This window comes from Pipistrellus kuhlii, unplaced genomic scaffold, assembly GCF_014108245.1.
Source record: "Pipistrellus kuhlii isolate mPipKuh1 unplaced genomic scaffold, mPipKuh1.p scaffold_m20_p_18, whole genome shotgun sequence".
Taxonomy (NCBI): Eukaryota; Metazoa; Chordata; class Mammalia; order Chiroptera; family Vespertilionidae; genus Pipistrellus; species Pipistrellus kuhlii.
This window is the reverse complement of record NW_023425493.1, coordinates 21,546,631-21,563,733: the sequence shown is the minus strand read 5'-3', so window position 1 is coordinate 21,563,733 and position 17,103 is coordinate 21,546,631. Positions and strand designations below refer to the sequence as shown.

General features: G+C 37.7%; 1 protein-coding gene across 13 annotated transcripts in view; it reads left to right on the top strand.

The window, feature by feature from the left end:
• The window catches only part of RABGAP1L (RAB GTPase activating protein 1 like), a 372,936-nt gene that overhangs the window by 65,435 nt on the left and 290,398 nt on the right, over positions 1–17,103 (top strand). For all 13 annotated transcript variants that reach the window (XR_006741962.1, XR_006741961.1, XM_045583198.1 and 10 more), the window contains 2 exons: positions 997–1,138; positions 15,735–15,828. Coding sequence is in view for 11 of the 13 variants with exons in the window: in XM_045583198.1 (XP_045439154.1) it covers positions 997–1,138; positions 15,735–15,828 (236 nt within the window). In the remaining 2 variants the exon portion in view is untranslated. The remainder of the gene's footprint in view (positions 1–996; positions 1,139–15,734; positions 15,829–17,103) is intronic.

Sequence of the window (17,103 nt, the reverse complement as noted above, 5' to 3'; positions counted from 1 at the left end):
AACATTTGCTTACCTGCCTGCCCTATAATCTGTGGTGTCTTAGGTTTTTATGATAAAAAAGATTGAGTTCTTCCAAAATGGTCAGCAGATTTCATTGTATTGGTTAACACAATGCTATAAGAACCATACAATAGAATACCATGTGAAGAACAAAGTATTTCAAAAAAAATTTTTTTAAGCATGACATGCTGCTTTTCATTACAGCACTTCTAAAAAAATATTTTTTATTGATTTCAGAGGGGAAGGGAGAAGGAGAGAGAGAGAAACATCAATTTTGATGAGAATCATTGATTGGCTGCCTCCTGCATGCCCTCTACTGGGTATTGAGCCCGCAACCGAGGCTTGTGTCCTTGACCAGAATCGAATGGGACCCTTCAGTCCGGAGGCCGATTATTCACTGAGCCAAACCGTCTAGGGCTCATTTCAGCACTTAAAAAAAAAATTATATATATATATATATATATATATAGTTTATTGATTTTTTACAGAGAGGAAGGAAGAGGGATAGAGAGCTAGAAACGTCGATGAGAGAGAAACATCGACCAGCTGCCTCTTGCACATCCCCTACTGGGGATGTGCCCACAGCCAAGGTACATGCCCTTGACCGGAATCGAACCTGGGATCCTTCAGTCTGCAGGCCAATGCTCTATCCACTGAGCTAAACCGGTTTTGGCTCATTTCAGCACTTTTTTTTTTTTTTAAATATATTTTATTGATTTTGTACAGAGAGGAAGGGAGAGAGATAGAGAGTTAGAAACATCGATGAGAGAGTCATCGATCAGCTGCCTCTTGCACACCCCCTACTGGGGATATGCCCGCAATCAAGGTACATGCCCTTGACCAGAATCGAACCTGGGACCCTTCAGTCTGCAGGCCAATGCTCTATCCATTGAGCCAAACCGGTTTCGGCTCATTTCAGCACTTTTTAATGGACCATTGAAACATAGTGTTTCCTTCACATTTCTCATATTGAAACACATATTATCTCTTTCTCAGACTGAGGGAAAAGATCACACCAGTGCTGGAGATGCAATATATGAGGTGGTGAGTCTACAGAGAGAGTCTGAGAAGGAGGAACCTGTCACTCCTACTAGTGGAGGGGGCCCAATGTCACCCCAGGAGGATGAAGCAGAAGAGGGTAAGAAGGGACACTTACTCAGTTCCTTTTCTTTATATAGCTGCTTTATTTATAATCCTCAAAGATGTGGTGTGTGTGTGTGTGTGTGTGTGTGTGTGTGTGTCTTAGTCTCTGCCCTTCTCAGGCTAGATTCTGGTAGATGCAAAGAGAATTTGGTTCATTGGGTTTCTTGGTTGTATAGTCCCCATTGCCACTTATGCAACTGCTTAAATTTGACAGCCCCACTTTGCTGTTTTGCTTCCTATTTTATTTGAAGTAGTTTTGAAGTGTTTAATGAGAAGTTTCAAATTCTCTCAAGTGCTATTAGAATTTCAGTGAAATGTTATGTCCTACTTCTCATGAGGCATTATTCACTTCTGACTTTTTTGTTGTTGCTTTATATAACACTTACCACTTGCTTTTTTGAAATAGTGTGATACCTGGATGCTGCTGAACCTCTAGCATGAGAGTCAGCCCTATTTGACTCTGTGCTAAGTAATCTTTTTATAGAAACTAGAGCTTAATGACAGATCTTTACTTTAAGCCCTTATATTATCTGCAAAGAGGATAGGATTTATAAAAAATAAATTTCTGAATTTATCTCATTTTGAAAAAAGCATCTTAAAATTCTCACTCTTTTTATCTATGAAACCATTTCTTTCTTGGATTGTCATAAAAATAATGGTTATTTTTTAGCTAATATTGAATGCTTATATATGCTAGACATTATTCTAAGTGTTTCATTAAAAAACTTTATAAAGATATAATTTATGTACTATGGAATGTAACTCTTTATAGTGTATATAGTTCATTGAATTTTTACAAGTGGTTTATAACCACCAGCAGAATTTATACTAATAAAAGGTAATATGCTAATTAGACTGGATAGACCAGATGTCTTCTGGATGTCCTTTCAGACAAAGCCATGGTGGTGGGGGCCAAGGCAGAGGCAGTTAGGGACAGTCAGACAGGCAGGTAGAGCCGTTAGGAGTGATTAGTCTGGCAGTGGAGAGTAGTTAAGGGCAATCAGGCCAGCAGGCAGAGGTGGTTAGGGGCAATCACGCAGGCAGGCAAGGCGGTTAGGAGCCGTCAGGCAAGCAGGCAGAGGCGGTTAGGAGTGATCAGGCAGGCACGGGAGAGTAGTTGGACATCCCCCAAGGGGTCCTGGATTGGAGATGGTGCAGGCCGGGCTGAGGGACCTCCCTTCCCAAGGAACGCCCCCCTTCCCGTGCAGTCATAATATAAAACTTTTCTATCACACAAAAGTTTCCCTTATACCATTTAGAGTCCATCCTTTCCCCTCACCTGTGATCCCTCACAACTGTGATCTGTTTTCTGCCACTACGTTTACCATTCCTACAATTTCATGTAGAAGAAATCATGGAGTACAGTCTTTTGTATATGATATCTTTACATAGCATAGTACTTTTGAGATTTATCTATGTTGTCAGTATTTGGTTCCTTTTTACTACTGAATAGTAACCTATTGTAAAGATATACCATGGTTTGTTTAACTATCTCGTCACCAGTTAATGACCATTGGGTTGTTCCTATTGGCTATTAGGAATAAAGCTGCTATAAATATTTGAGTACAAGTCTTTGGCGAATATATGCTTTCATTTGCTTTGGGTAAAAATGTAGGAGTGGACTGGCTGGGTCTTACAGTAAGTGTATACGTGTTTCCAGAATTCTGTCTTCTGAGTAGTTTTGCTTCCTTCTTTTTTATTCTATAGAAAGAACCCATGTTCTAGGTGGAGAAGATGGCTGAAGCCTATTAGTCTTCCTGTGTCAGCCAGTGGCAACTTCTCAGAGCCCAGAATCTGGCCTCTCACTGGGCCTGTCATTTCTTGTGTTGGGTTATTGCAGTGCCTCCTAACTGGTCTCCTGCCTGCAATCCTATGCCTGTGTTCCACATACCAGTCAAATTTCATCCTTTTGAAATTTGTCAGATCACATTGTTCTGCTTAAAACCCTCTGTTGGCCTCTCATTTCTTTCAGCCAGACTTCTTTTATCATGGTTTACAAGGCCATATGCAGTCTTGCTCTCTGATTTGTTCCTTTCTGACCTCATTTCTTGTTCTCTCTGCCTCACAAATCCCACACTTGTCCTTTTGCCATTTTGCCAACAAACATAGGTTTCTGGGCTGTTGCTCTTACTATTCCCTTGGCTGGAACTCTTGGTTTTCCTACATTGCCAATTTATCTGCCCCCTTCTTTCTGATCTTTTCTCAGATGTTACCTTCTCAAGGAGATCTTGATTGCTCAGTAAATAGTATGAATAATAATGAATGAACAAATAATCCTATTAATTATAACAAGTAATAAAAGGCTAATATGCAAATTGACCAAATGGCTATGATGCACACTGATCACCAGGGGGCAGAGGAGCTGCCTCCTGGTGGTCAGTGTGCTCATCAGCCTGGCTTACAGCTGGTGAGCACAGCGGTGGTGGCTGGAGCCTCTCCCGCCTCCCTGCCAGTCAGACATTCTCCGAGGGCTCCCAGACTGTGAGAGGGTGCAGGCCAGACTGAGGGACTTCCCTCCCCCCTTCCCAAGTGCACAAATTTTGTGTACTGGGCCTCTAGTAAATAAATTAAAAATACAATATATGTTATAACAAATATTATAATAATGAATATTTTTCCTTTTATAATGTCTCAAAATAATTTAGTAGTGAAGAAGACAGAAAAAACACGGGTAACACTTCTGAATTTAAAATTATGAAAAACATATATAAAGTTTTCAATTTCTGCTTCTTCTGTATGGTCTGAATAAAAGCAAGTCACCACATTTCTCTCAAATTTTTTCATTTTTTTTCTTAGCAAATTTTCAACACTTGAGATATCACCTTGTCTTTTGAATATGTATTAGCCATCACCTATATTAAAACTACAAAAATCACAGAGTAGGAAGTAATATTCCTATTCTTTTATAGATCAGGTGTTTCATACATTTTTCAATACACTTTATTATTAGTTCTGTAATTGACATTTCTGTCAACGCAAGCATCAAAAGTTAGAGCCGGAGGTGGCATAGAAATGTTTTACTGCTGGGGTGATTGGAATATTCTTTTATTTAATTATTTTCAACAATTTGCCTGTCAAAGCAAAAATGGAAGTTCAAGTCACTCTAAATTGTCTTGCCTTAGCTTGTAATTTAACTAAAAAGGGATACATTTAAAAGAACTAAAATTGCTCTTAATTTTTGGGGAAAGATATAAAATAAAATGGATTAAGGTATCTTTGCATATTTTTCAAATGCTGTTCAGAAAAACCAAGTGTGTTAAAGAGTACTAATTTGAATGCAAGGAATCTTAGTGGAAAGTTAATTCTATCAATGCACCATTATAGGGATTATTTTTAAATGACCTTGTCAGCCTCATATACTCCCACATGTTCTGAATGGCTCCTGCTTTTGAAATTTGAGGCACACTGGTGTTGCTTCATCTGAATTTCAAACTGGCTTTCTGTTGGTTGACCTGAGACTGGTACAGTAAGTCCTCACTTAATGTCATTGATAGGTTTTGTGACTTCAAGCGAAACGATGTATAATGAAACCAATTTACCATGGGCTAGTTGCTATAAAGGAGAGTTGAGTTCCTATGGCATCTCATCAACATATAACAAAATGATGTTGAGCGATAAGGCTATGTTATTCGAGGACCTGCTGTATTTAGTTACTTGTAACATGGATAGCAAGTTACAAGACGGCAACAGATGGGGAGTACAGTATGACCTCCTTAAGGATACATGCTTAATTGTAAAATACCAGATTCACAATAATAATAGATAAGGGTTACTCTTGGTTGTACCTTTTATGTTTAGTATATTTTGTATTTTTTTGTTTTTGTATTTGGTTTGGCTATGCTATCTAAAAAACCCCCACAAAACAAGCATTTTTTTCTTGGTTTTTGAAACTATCTTAATTAGAACATCTCAAGTTTCATGAGTTGATTTTGTTTTTCATAGAAAATATGTTTGAAAAGAAATATGAGAAGTAGCAAGAAAAAAAGAGAAGCATGCTAGAGTTAGTGTTTCCTCAGATAAGTTTCGTGATAGACATCCATCTTTCTCATTTAGTATTTAAGTATGCCTAAACAATTTGGTAATTTGCAGGCTACGACTATACTCTTGGTTGTTTCGACAACTCCCAAATGTGTACTTAATTCAGACCATCATAAATGGATAATCCAATAGAAAAAGTACATCTTACTATCATAAATATGGTTTTTATATTATTATATAAGCTTTTTCAGGGATGATTGATTTTCAGTGTTAATATGACGTAGAATTTTTGGTAAGAAAATCAACCTTGACAATTTTATCCAAAAATTAAAAAAATATAAATATATTACATAAAATTTAAGTTTCAACTTTATAGTAAATATAAGATTGTGACTATAGCAAATATGAGTTATAAATTTTATATTATATGCATTTAGAAAAGAGTTAAATATTATTTTAAAATGCTTCTTTGTGCTTATTAATCTTTTTTAGGTTTGGTTATTTTTGGTATTCTTTTATTATTATTATTATTTTGGTATTTTTGTTTGTATGCTAGTGCCAAATTTGGTTTATTTAATTCTTTGTAGATATACTATTTATATTTTCTGAAACATTAACGTAAAGATTCATTATCAAGAATTGCCCTGACCAGTTTGGCTCAGTGGATAGAGCATTAGCCTATGGACTAAAAGGTCCCAGGTTCCATTCCAGTTAAGGGTATGTACCTTGGTTGTGGGCACATCCTAGTAGGAGATGTGCAGGAGTCAGCTGATCAGTGTTTTTAACTCTCTAGCTCTCTCCCTTTCTCACTGTAAAAAATCAATAGATAGATAGATAGATATGAATTAAGGGATCATGTTTCCCTTTATATATGTTTTCTAATTTGTTAAAAATATTCATTTCAGAAGTTAGAAAATTAATTTTGAATTAACCAGTACCCCATAGAAAGTTATCTCTAGTTCTTTCTTACTTAGTGCTATTTTCTTTTTTTTTCTTTTTTTTCCTATTTTTTTATTTATTAAATTATTATCTGTGTACATATTTTAACATTGCCCCCCCCTTACATACCCTCCCTCCCCAGAGTTTTGTGTCCATTAGTTGTACTTATATGCATGTATACAAGTCCTTCAGTTGATCTCTTATCTCCCCCAGATCTCCCTACTCTCCCCGCTGTAATTTTACAGTCTGCTTGTTGCTTTATATCTATCTTTTGGTTTGTCAGTTTATAATGTTTTTTAATATCCATAAATGAGTGAGGCCATGTGGTATTTCTCTTTCATTGACTGGCTTATTTCACTCAGCATGATGTTCTCTAGTTATATCCAGGTTGCTGCAAATGATGAGAATTCCTTCTTTTTTATGGCAGCATAGTATTCCATTGTGTAGATGTACCATAGTTTTTGGATCCAATCATCTGCTGACGGGCACCTAGGCTGTTTCCAGATTCTAGCTATTGTAGATTGTGCTGCTATGAACATAGGGGTGCATATATCCTTTCTGATTGGTGTTTCTAGTTTCTTGGGATATATTCCTAGGAGTGGGATTACTGGGTCAAATGGGAGTTCCATTTTCAGTTTTTTTGAGGAAACGCCACACTGTTCTCCACAGTGGTTACACCAGTCTGCATTCCCACCAGCAGTACATGAGGGTTCCTTTTTCTCCACAACCTCGCCAACACTTGTCGTTTGTTGATTTGTTGTTGTTGGCCATTCTTAGTGCTATTTTCATGTCATTCCAGTATGCATGCAGCTGTCCTTCCTTATCTTTCTAACTTAAGTGTGATTAAATGCCTCCTCACATTTCCAACCCCCAAATTCTCCTGATTGCCAGCTAATGTGATGCTTCCTTGCCAGGCTTCATGCTTCAAACTTCTTGAAAAATGGAGATTAAGATTAATGTATAATTTGTCTTAGAGACATTGTTAAAAGGCTGCCTTTGTAATTCCCTTATCAACAAAGGCTAAATAGGAAAGGATATTAGAAGATAAGAGGGAGGTTGAATTAAGTAAAATATATTATGCAAAATCTTGGATTAGCCCTGAGGCTGGTGCTACCTCAAGTTTGGGTGAAAGCTCATGTTTCTCATCAATATTCAGAGTTCACATTATATACCAAATTGTTTTTATTTGAAATTCTTGAAGTTTTACTGAAATGGAATTTCCTTACTATTCAGTAAAATCCCATTCTCCTAACTTAATTTAATCCATAGAATAATTTGGAATCAAGGGGAAAAATCTTTGGTATTTAAAGTTTTAAGATAATATAAAATTTCATTCCTTCATTTCTTTTTAAAAAAAATAATATATTTTATTGATTTTTTTACAGAGAGGAAGGGAGAGGGAGAGAGAGTCAGAAACATCAATGAGAGAGACATCAATCAGCTGCCTCCTGCACCCCCCCACCAGGGATGTGCCTGCAACCAAGGTACATGCCCTTGACTGGAATCGAACTTGGGACCTTTCAGTCCGCAGGCTCTATCCACTGAGCCAAACCGGTTTTGGCAATTCCTTTATTTCTTTTTTAAGGGAAATAATTATCTCATGACCTGATGATTTTTTGTTTTGTCTTATTGAAATATATTTCAAATATATAGAAATCTTACATATTTACATACAAAGCTGTCATCTATATATATAAAAGCCTAAGCGATTGGACAACCAGATGACTGGTCGAACAGCTGGTAGCTATGATGTGCACTGATCACCAGGGGGCAGATGTTTAACACAGGAGCTGCCCCCTGGTGCTCATTGCACTCCCACAGCAGGAGTGCTGCTCAGCTAACAGATGGGCGCCAGATGCCAGGCTGATGGCTGGTGGGCACAGCTGCAGTGCTGCAAGCCTCTCCTCCGACTCTCCCCCTGCATGCCTCAGTGGCGGCAGCGGCAGGCACAGTGGGGTCGAGATGAGTGGGAGAGGTGCAGCGCCCAGCCCGGGCTTGGGCTCCTTCCTGGCCACTGCCACTTCCTGCACCAGTTAATGCTGTGCACGATCTATGTAGATAGTGGGCTGGAGTCTGACGAGCTGGTGGAAAGGCTGGACTGCAGTGGCTCAGAGGTCCACTGATTCCTGCAGGCCAGGCTGGGGGACGAATCTGTGCACCAGGCTTCAAATCTATCTATATATATAAAGAGGTAATATGCTAATTGATCCTAATGGTGTCCCATATAGGTGTCCCAGTCACACACGGGTGGGGATGGGGACGGGGGGACTTCCCCAGGGCTAAAGTCATGCTGCCTAGGAGGCAGAGGCCACTCCCGATGGAGGCTTACGCAGGCAGGAGATGGTGGACAGGGATGGGGGTGGGGACTTCTGCCCCCAGCAGAGGCGCGTGCAGGCCTGCCTAGTGCTAACATCACGCTGCCTACATGCATATCTTCCCAGCGCTGAGGTGAAGCTGCCTGCCTGTGTTCCTGACCTGGGACATGGCGCTGTCTGCATGCATCCCTGCCCAGCGCTGAGTTGAAGATTTATTATCAAAATATTATGACTTAACATAATCAAAGCTGAAGTATTAACAGGATCTGCAGAAGGAGATAGTGTTCTGATTCTAAGAATTGATTTGTCCCCATCTGACACTGGCCTTCCATTTAAATTAATTCGACAACAGTTTCCCGTGATGCCAACATTTGCGTTAAATCACAAGGACAAACTCTAGACAGAGTAGGAATATTTCTACCTGAACCCGTCTTCGAACATGGTCAGTTATATGTTGCTTTCTCTCGAGTTGGAAGAGCACGTGATGTTACAGTTAAAGTTGTAAATAATTCTTCACAAGGGAAATTAGTCAAGCACTCTGAAAGTGTTTTTACTCTTAATGTGGTATTTGGGGAGATATTAGAATAAGTTTAATCACTTTATCAGTCATTGTTTGCATCACTGTTGTTTTTTTATATCATGTTTTTGTTATTTTCATATATTTTTATTGTTTTTAATATCATGTCTTTGTTGTTGTTATATCATTTTGTTATTGTTTATTTATTAATACATTTATATATTATTTTCACATACATTTTACTAAATTCCTTTTATCTCTGACACTTCTGTTATAGAGAAAGGGCAAATAGCAATATTAAAATATTTCCTCTAATTAATTCCTTTTTAATGTGCACGGATTTTGTGTACTGGGCCACTAGAATATATATAAAAGCTTAAGTGACTTAATGACCAAACGACCGAATGATCAAATGACTGGTTGCTATGATGCGCACTGACCTCCAGGAGGCCAACCCTCATCACAGGAGCTGCCCCCTGGTGGTAAGTGTGCTTCCACAGCCAACCTTCCCTAGGCCAGTCAGCCTCCCACAGTCCCTCCTCCCTATCTCCCCACAGCCAACCTCCCTTGGCCCCTTCCCCTGGCCAGCCAACTCCTACAGCCCCTTCCCCCCTGCTGGCCGGCCCCCATTGGCCCTGATTGTTGGCCAGGCCTAGGGACCCCACCCGTGCACGAATTTGTGCACCAGATCTCTAGTATTATAAATAAAGTGATACAGGGACTCTTTTTTTTGAAGATTGGAAGGCTTAATTTGGTTTTATAAATGTCTTTGTTGATAGTAGGGCTGACCTTTAAATGATGGGTAAGTAACCTTTGTACTTGAAGAGTCAATGCAACTGTTTAAATGCCATACAGTTTTTATATAGAATTGACTTGATTTTATTTCTCTCTCTATTAACGTTTTTATGTGTAACTATATTTTACTAAGTGGTTTAGTAAAGCATGTGTTTGAAAAGGTTGTCTAGATCCATTATGCTAAGAAGATGATAAAATTTTATTAACAATGACATATCAATAGTATTTTAGATAGTAGCCTAATAAAAGAAAGAGATTGATTGGAAACAGACTGGAATTCTTAAAATAATTATTGTTGTTGACAAATGATGAACAGAATATAATAAAAAACATCAAGGGAATTTTTCTTTGAAATGAACTTATAATAATGTTCTGGTTTTCCCTAGAAAATATTGTTGGTAGGTTTGTCATTTCAGTTTTTCCAAGTACACAAATCAACTAAAATGTTTTTTTATTGAGAAAATCATTTATTTAATCAAATCTTTGGGACATTTAAATAAATTAACAGAACTATTGAAAAATTGTCTGTAAAGCCAGTCCCAGATTTATGATTTGGGTAGATAAGCAGCATTGTATTACTCAGAACAAACACACAAAAAATATGGAGTCTACTTTCTCTTAATGTTTAAAAATGTAAATAAATATAAAATGGACCCCCTCTGTCCATGCACTCTAATTCTCAGGAGAAATATGTATCCATTTCTAAAAGGAACATTGTGTATATCCTGTTTGGTAACTTGCTTTTTTCCTTAAACCATTTACTGTGTACACTTCATTAAATGATTTCTCACTCCTTCTAATTGCATATACTACTACTAGTAGTCTTTGGCATGAATATATTGATAGCTTAATTTACGTTTCCATTTCTCCTTTGAGGGTTTTAGGAGCAATTTCCATTTTTCTTTCTTGCTATAGCAAATATTGTAAAGAATAGGTTTCCTTGTGCATATACTCCGACGCGCACACACGGATATCTAGATTGATCTCCTGAGCTGTGCCCGATCTGGTTGTTGATGGGATGACTAAATTGCTCTCTAGAAAGACTGCAAATGTATGCCCGCTCCGCACCCGCTCTCCTTTGTGCCTTCACAAACAGCAGATATTATCAGCCTTTTAAAGCTTTACCACTCTGATTAGGGACAAGTAGTGTCTCATTTTATTTTAATTTCCCTGATTACAAAGTGAGGTTGAGCATTTTTTATATGTTTGTTAGGTAGCAAATATTAATTTTAATTTTGTAAGTGCCTATATGACTATTAAAGCTCATTTATATTGCTCTTCCTATCAGAGATTTAATACTTCATAATATAATACCTACAGTTAAATTCTACACATCTCATTAGGTTTGTACATCTGCCTGCATGTTAGTCTAAAGGGGCGTCAGGAAGACAGTGAGCATTGCTTTCGCAGTAGTGTGGGGGACGGGAGTCACTCCTCCTTTCCACTCAGACCCCCACCTTCTGGATTTTTAACTGTTAGGAGGTGTATAATGTTTTGGGATCCCAGCATACCATGCATATACAGATCAAAACTCCTAGAAAATCAGAAATAACCCTAATTTGAGGGGAGGGAATTTACCTTCCTTTAGAATTCTCTCCCCTCCTCCTAGAAGTTCACCGGTGCCTTCTCTGTCACACTGTGGTCACTCAGGCCTGCTTCCTCTTTGACTAGGACCTACTTTTCTTGGCATGATGGTTGTAAGTCGAATCACAGGTACTTATGCTAGATTAAGACATCTTAATCATGCTTCATCTGACTGAAGAAATGTAAATATTCCGGACACTGACCTCTAGTGAAATATGGAGACCCTACACTTTGTCAGTGGTGGTAAGGTTTAGAAGGTGCCTAGAAGCATATAGACCTTGGAACTTATTTTTGTGATAGGCCTTGTAGACTGCTGCTATGACGTGTTAATAGTAATAACTGGGGTTAACTTTTATTCAACATGTACATGTTTGGGACTATCATCAACATTTTGTAGCTGTTCTCTGTGTTGTGAAGTACGTCCTCTGGACTTTAGTCCCATAGGCACAGGTAGGTGGCCTGCGAAGTTCAGAACCCTTGTGTCTAGGAGCACTTGCATGCTGACCCCCTAACCCACTTCCGCTGCCAACTTAGTGATTAGGATTCAGACTAGAAGATGGTAGTGACCACTGTGCTGGTCATGTACACATTCTGGTGATGGTGATACCGCTGCATATTTCCTTTTTATTTTTTTTTTTAGTATGAGAAATAGTTTATTCTTGTTTTATTAGAATTAACAAAGTACAAAGCAGGCCTTTTTTTTTTTTTTTTTTTTTTTTTTTTTTTTTTTACTGAGAAACTAAGTCCCTAAGCTAAACCACTTCTGCAATTTTTAGTGAATCTTTGAATTAGAAGAGACCTTTGAGTCTTCTGCTGCTTGTCATATACAAGCAGCAGATATTGTATGCTTAAGAACAGTTCCAGTCTTTAAGAGCTTACGATCTGGAAATAAGTAAAATAAAATAAATTTAAGATGTTAGAGGTACAGACACTCAGAGGAAAACAGGTTGAATTCCAGTGGTTAGAATTTGGATTCCCTTGAAGGCTACACAAAGTAAAATTTCTATTGAACATTTATAATGGTCATGTTATTCAGTTGAGGGGTTAAAACTGTGTAAGAAAACTTGAGTTTCATTCTTAGTTCTTTTCTTAAAAAGAGTTTGATACTTTGCATAAGTAAAACAATAAACCCAAATCATAGAATGATGCAACATATTGCCTTTCCTTTCACTGTGACTAGCAGCCATATTTTAGGGCTAAGAATAGAAGTATGGATTGTGGTTTGAATTCAGTGGAGTAGCTGACCTTCATGTAAGTCACTTTTTGTATGTTGAATTTTATCACATTTTTTTTTTAAAAGGAAAGGAATATATTCTAAGTTATAAATGTACTCATAGGATATTAATATATCAGATTATGAGAGCTTTTCAAATTGGAATAACATGTAGAACAGCAATTCTCAATATGTGGGAGTGCATTGTTACTTCAGAGGGTATGTCCTTAGTTGAGAATTCACTGTGCACATTGAAGAATATAATTCATAAGAATAGTCTACATATGTGAATGATAGAGAGGGAGAGATACTGGTTATAGATCACTTATGCTGAGATTCTTTGGCCTTCCATCCACATGTGGATGTATGAAAGGCTTTTTGACATTTAAAATTAAAAAAAAATATATATATTTATTGATTTTTCACAGAGAGGAAGGGAGAAGGATAGAAAGTTAGAAACATCGGTGAGAGAGAAACATCGATTAGCTGCCTCCTGCACATCTCCCACTGGGAATGTGCCCGCAACCAAGGTACGTGCCCTTGACTGGAATTGAACCTGGGACCCTTCAGTCTGCAGGCTGACGCTCTATTCACTGAGCCAAACTGGTTTTGGTGCTTTTTGACTTGGGCAATACAATTTCATTTTGCCACCATTTATCTAATAAATATGCAGAGGAAATGGAGCTTCTCTAGTCACAGTGAAAACCAAGAGGATACTTGACACTTGCCAGTGTTCTCTGTTTGAAGAGTCTGTACTACAGACTTTGAAAAATGTAGAGTTACTATTCAGGATGTTCCCTATAAAGGAAACATTAATGATTTATTCTTCTATTTTTTAAGCGGATTCCTGGATCAGCTCAGATCATTAGAAAGCTATCTGTAGTTCAAGTTAGTTCCTTAATAGGTTTTATCAAACTTATAAAAGTTTAATAAAATTTTAGTGGGCCAAGTGTTATGGACACAAAAATAAATAAGACATGACTCTTCTTTGAGGATGTTATAGTCTAGTTGAAGAAAAAGACCCATAAGTAGCCAGTTTTAGCAAAATGTAGTAAATGCATTGATAAGATATGAACAGGGTGTAATATTAACTGACTAAAAGGAACTTAGTTTGGCCTGGCTTTTCCATTCTCGGCTTTGGCTCCAGCATGTACTAGATGTTGGCACTTGGCACAGACTGGTACCTGCTAATGCCAAGCCCAGCCTCCTTTAGAAATGTGGTAGGAAAAATTATATGGAGAGGTAGTGTTAGACTCTGGATTCAAACTGAGATGTAATCCTATCCCTCTATTAGCAGGGTAACCACAGGCAAGTTACTTAATCTCTTCGTGCCTTCAGTTTTTTCATCTTCTAAGTGGGCAAACTAGTAGTGACTACCGCATTAGGTTGTTTAAAGGATGAAATGAGATAATGCCTGCAAAACTTAGAATAGTGTGTGGCATATAGATTTTATTTATTTATTTTAAATTTATCTATATACTGTTGAAAGTATTACAGATGTCCCTTTGTTTTTGTGTTTTTTTTTCCATTGACCCCTCCACCCTCTACCTGCCCCTTCTAGGCCTTCACCTCTCTGTTGTCTGAGTCCATGGGTTATGCATACATGCATATAAATTTCTCAGTTAATCACTTCCACCATCTCCCAACCCCTTCCTTTCCTCTGAAATCTGTCAGTCTGTTCTATGCTTCTATGTCTCTGGTTCTATTTTATTCATCAGTTTATTTTGTTCATTAGATTCCACATGAGTGAGATCATGTGATAATTATTTTTCTCTCACTGGCTTATTTCACTTAGCATAATACTCTCCAGGTCCATCCATGTTGTTGCAAATGGTAAGAGTTCTTTCTTTTTTACAGCTGTGTAGTGTTCCATTGTAGATGTACTACAGCTTTTTTATCTGCTCATCTGCTAATGGGCACTTGGGTTGTTTCCAAATCTTAGCTATTGTAAATTGTGCTGCTATGAACATAGGGGTGTATGCATTCTTACTTTTTGGTGTTTCAGGTTTCTTAGTGTATATTCCTAGAAGTGGGATCACTGGTTCAAATGGGAATTCCATTTATTTTTTATTTTTTATGTATTTTCATTTATTTTCTCAGTTTCCTTGGACCTACGAGATGTAGCTGTAAATATATTGCTACAAGAAATGTCTGAGATTTTGCTGCCTATGGTTTCTTCTAAGATTTTTATGATTTCATGACTTACATTTAAGTCTTTTATCCATTTTGAGTTTACTCTTGTGTATGGTATAAGTTGGTAGTCTAGTTTTATTTTTTTTGCTTGCACCTGTCCAGTTTTCCCCACACCATTTATTGAAGAGACTGTCTTGACTCCGTTGTATGCTCTTGGCTCCTTTGTCAAATATTAATTGAGTATAATGGCTTGGGTTGATTTCTGGGGTCACTGTTCTGTTGATCCACATTCCTGTTGATGTGCCAGTACCAGGCTGTTTTGAGGACAGTAGCTTTGTAGTATAACTTGATATCTGGTATTGAGATTCCTCCAACTTTGTTGTTCTTTCTCAAGATTGCTGTGGCTATTTGGGATCTTTTTTGGTTCCACATAAATTTTTGGAGTGCTTATTCTAGATCTATGAAATATGCTGTTGGTATTTTAATAGGGCTTGCCTTGAATCTGTAGGTTGCTTTGGGTAGTATGGATATTTTAATGTTGTTAATTCTACCAATCCATAAATATAGTATATTCTTCCACTTGTTTATATCTTCCTCTATCTTTTTTTCAGCGTCCTATAGTTTTCAGGATACAGGTCTTTTGCCTCCTTGGTCAAATATCTTAATTTTTTTGTTGCAATGGTATATGGGATTTGTGTGTGTGTGTGTGTGTGTGTGTGTGTGTGTGTGTGTTTGTGTGTGTTTGTTTGTTTTTATTTCTGAGAATTAATTATTGATGTATAAAAATGCCATTGTTGCTGAAACTGGTTTGGCCTAGTGGATAGAGCGTCAACCTGTGGACTGAAAGGTCCCGGGTTTGATTTTGGTCAAGGGCATGTACCTTGGTTGTGGGCACATCCCCAGTAGGGGGTGTGCAAGAGGCAGCTGATTGATGATTCTTTCTCATCGATGTTTCTAACTCTCTATCCCTCTCTCTTCCTCTCTGTAAAAAAAGCAATAAAATATATTTAAAAAATGCCATTGTTTTCTGGGCGTTAATTTTATATTCTGCTGCATTGCTGAATTCATTTTTTCATAATGTTTTTTGCTTTTGTTTTTGTGTTGTTTTTTTCTGCAGAGAGTGATAATGAACTCTCAAGTGGAACAGGTGATGTATCTAAGGATTGTCCTGAGAAGATCCTGTATTCCTGGGGAGAATTGCTAGGAAGATGGTAAAAATTTATTTTTCTTAATGAAAATTTTTACATAATTGATGTTGAGTTAGTTAGATTTTATATTATACTAAGGGCCCAGTGCATGAAATTTGTGCACTGGGAGTGAGAGGGTCCCTCAGTTCAACCTGCCCCCTCTCACAATCTGGGAGCCATCAGGGGATGTCCTACAGAATCAGGCCTAAGCTGCAGTCTGGCCTCCCTCTGCAGGAGGTAACTGCTGATGAGGGGAAGGCACCGCCCCCATCACCTTGCTGCTGCTGCCATTGCCAGCTGCCGCAGCTGCCAAGGTGTTTTCATGAACACAGACTTCAGTCCCTTCACCAGGAAAAAATGTCTGAGTCCACTCTGGGCTTTCTCAAGCTGTGCATCGCAGCTCGGCCAGGCCCCTCTATCTGTGTCCCCACCCACCAGCTCCTGCCTGAATGTACCTCCGTTGGGAGCGGCCTCTGCCTCCAAGACAGTGTGAAGATAGTGCTGGGCAAGACTTCCGCTCCCATCCATGCCCACCAGCTCCAGCTTGTTGACCAATCATGACTGGGACACCATTAGGACCTATTAGCATATTACATCTTTATATATAGAGATAATTTATTGTATTAAAATATGTGTTCATATATCTTAACATTTTAATGAATTTTTAAAAGCATAAAAGTTAAAATAAAATTCAGAAACACTCTTTATGTTTATCTAACCCTTGCTGGATAGTTTATCTAGGTCTTCCCCAGTATGGTCTTATATAACTTACTTTTGAAAGACATATTTTCCTTATTATTTCTCCAGGCATAACATTGCTCAGAGCAGTCAGTTTTATGCTCTATGCCAACACACATAGATAGCATTATTAAAGGGTTCCATTTTCTTTCTCTACCATGAGTTACCACAAAAAGGGGCTGTAGAGTTTAGAAATACTCATTTCATCACTGATTATAAACTAGAACTCAGTCTGTTTTATTCTTTCTGACTATATTACTTTACATTTTTGGATTTTTTAATCTGGAACTATCAAAAAAGGCACTCTGTTTATATTTATTATAATTAAGTTTTTAAAAAAGATAATCATGATGTCATATACTAATAAAATAAATAATCTTGCCAATGCAAAGATTCTGCCATGTCAGGGTAGGCAGATGGAAACCATTATTTTTAAATTGAGTATACATATCAGATTATGTGTAGGCAGGTAGTCCAGAAGAAACTATAGAAAAGTTTTTTTAAAAATGTACAATAAAGTATAAGAACAATTAAACTACTTTTATCTTAAGAGTCAAATGA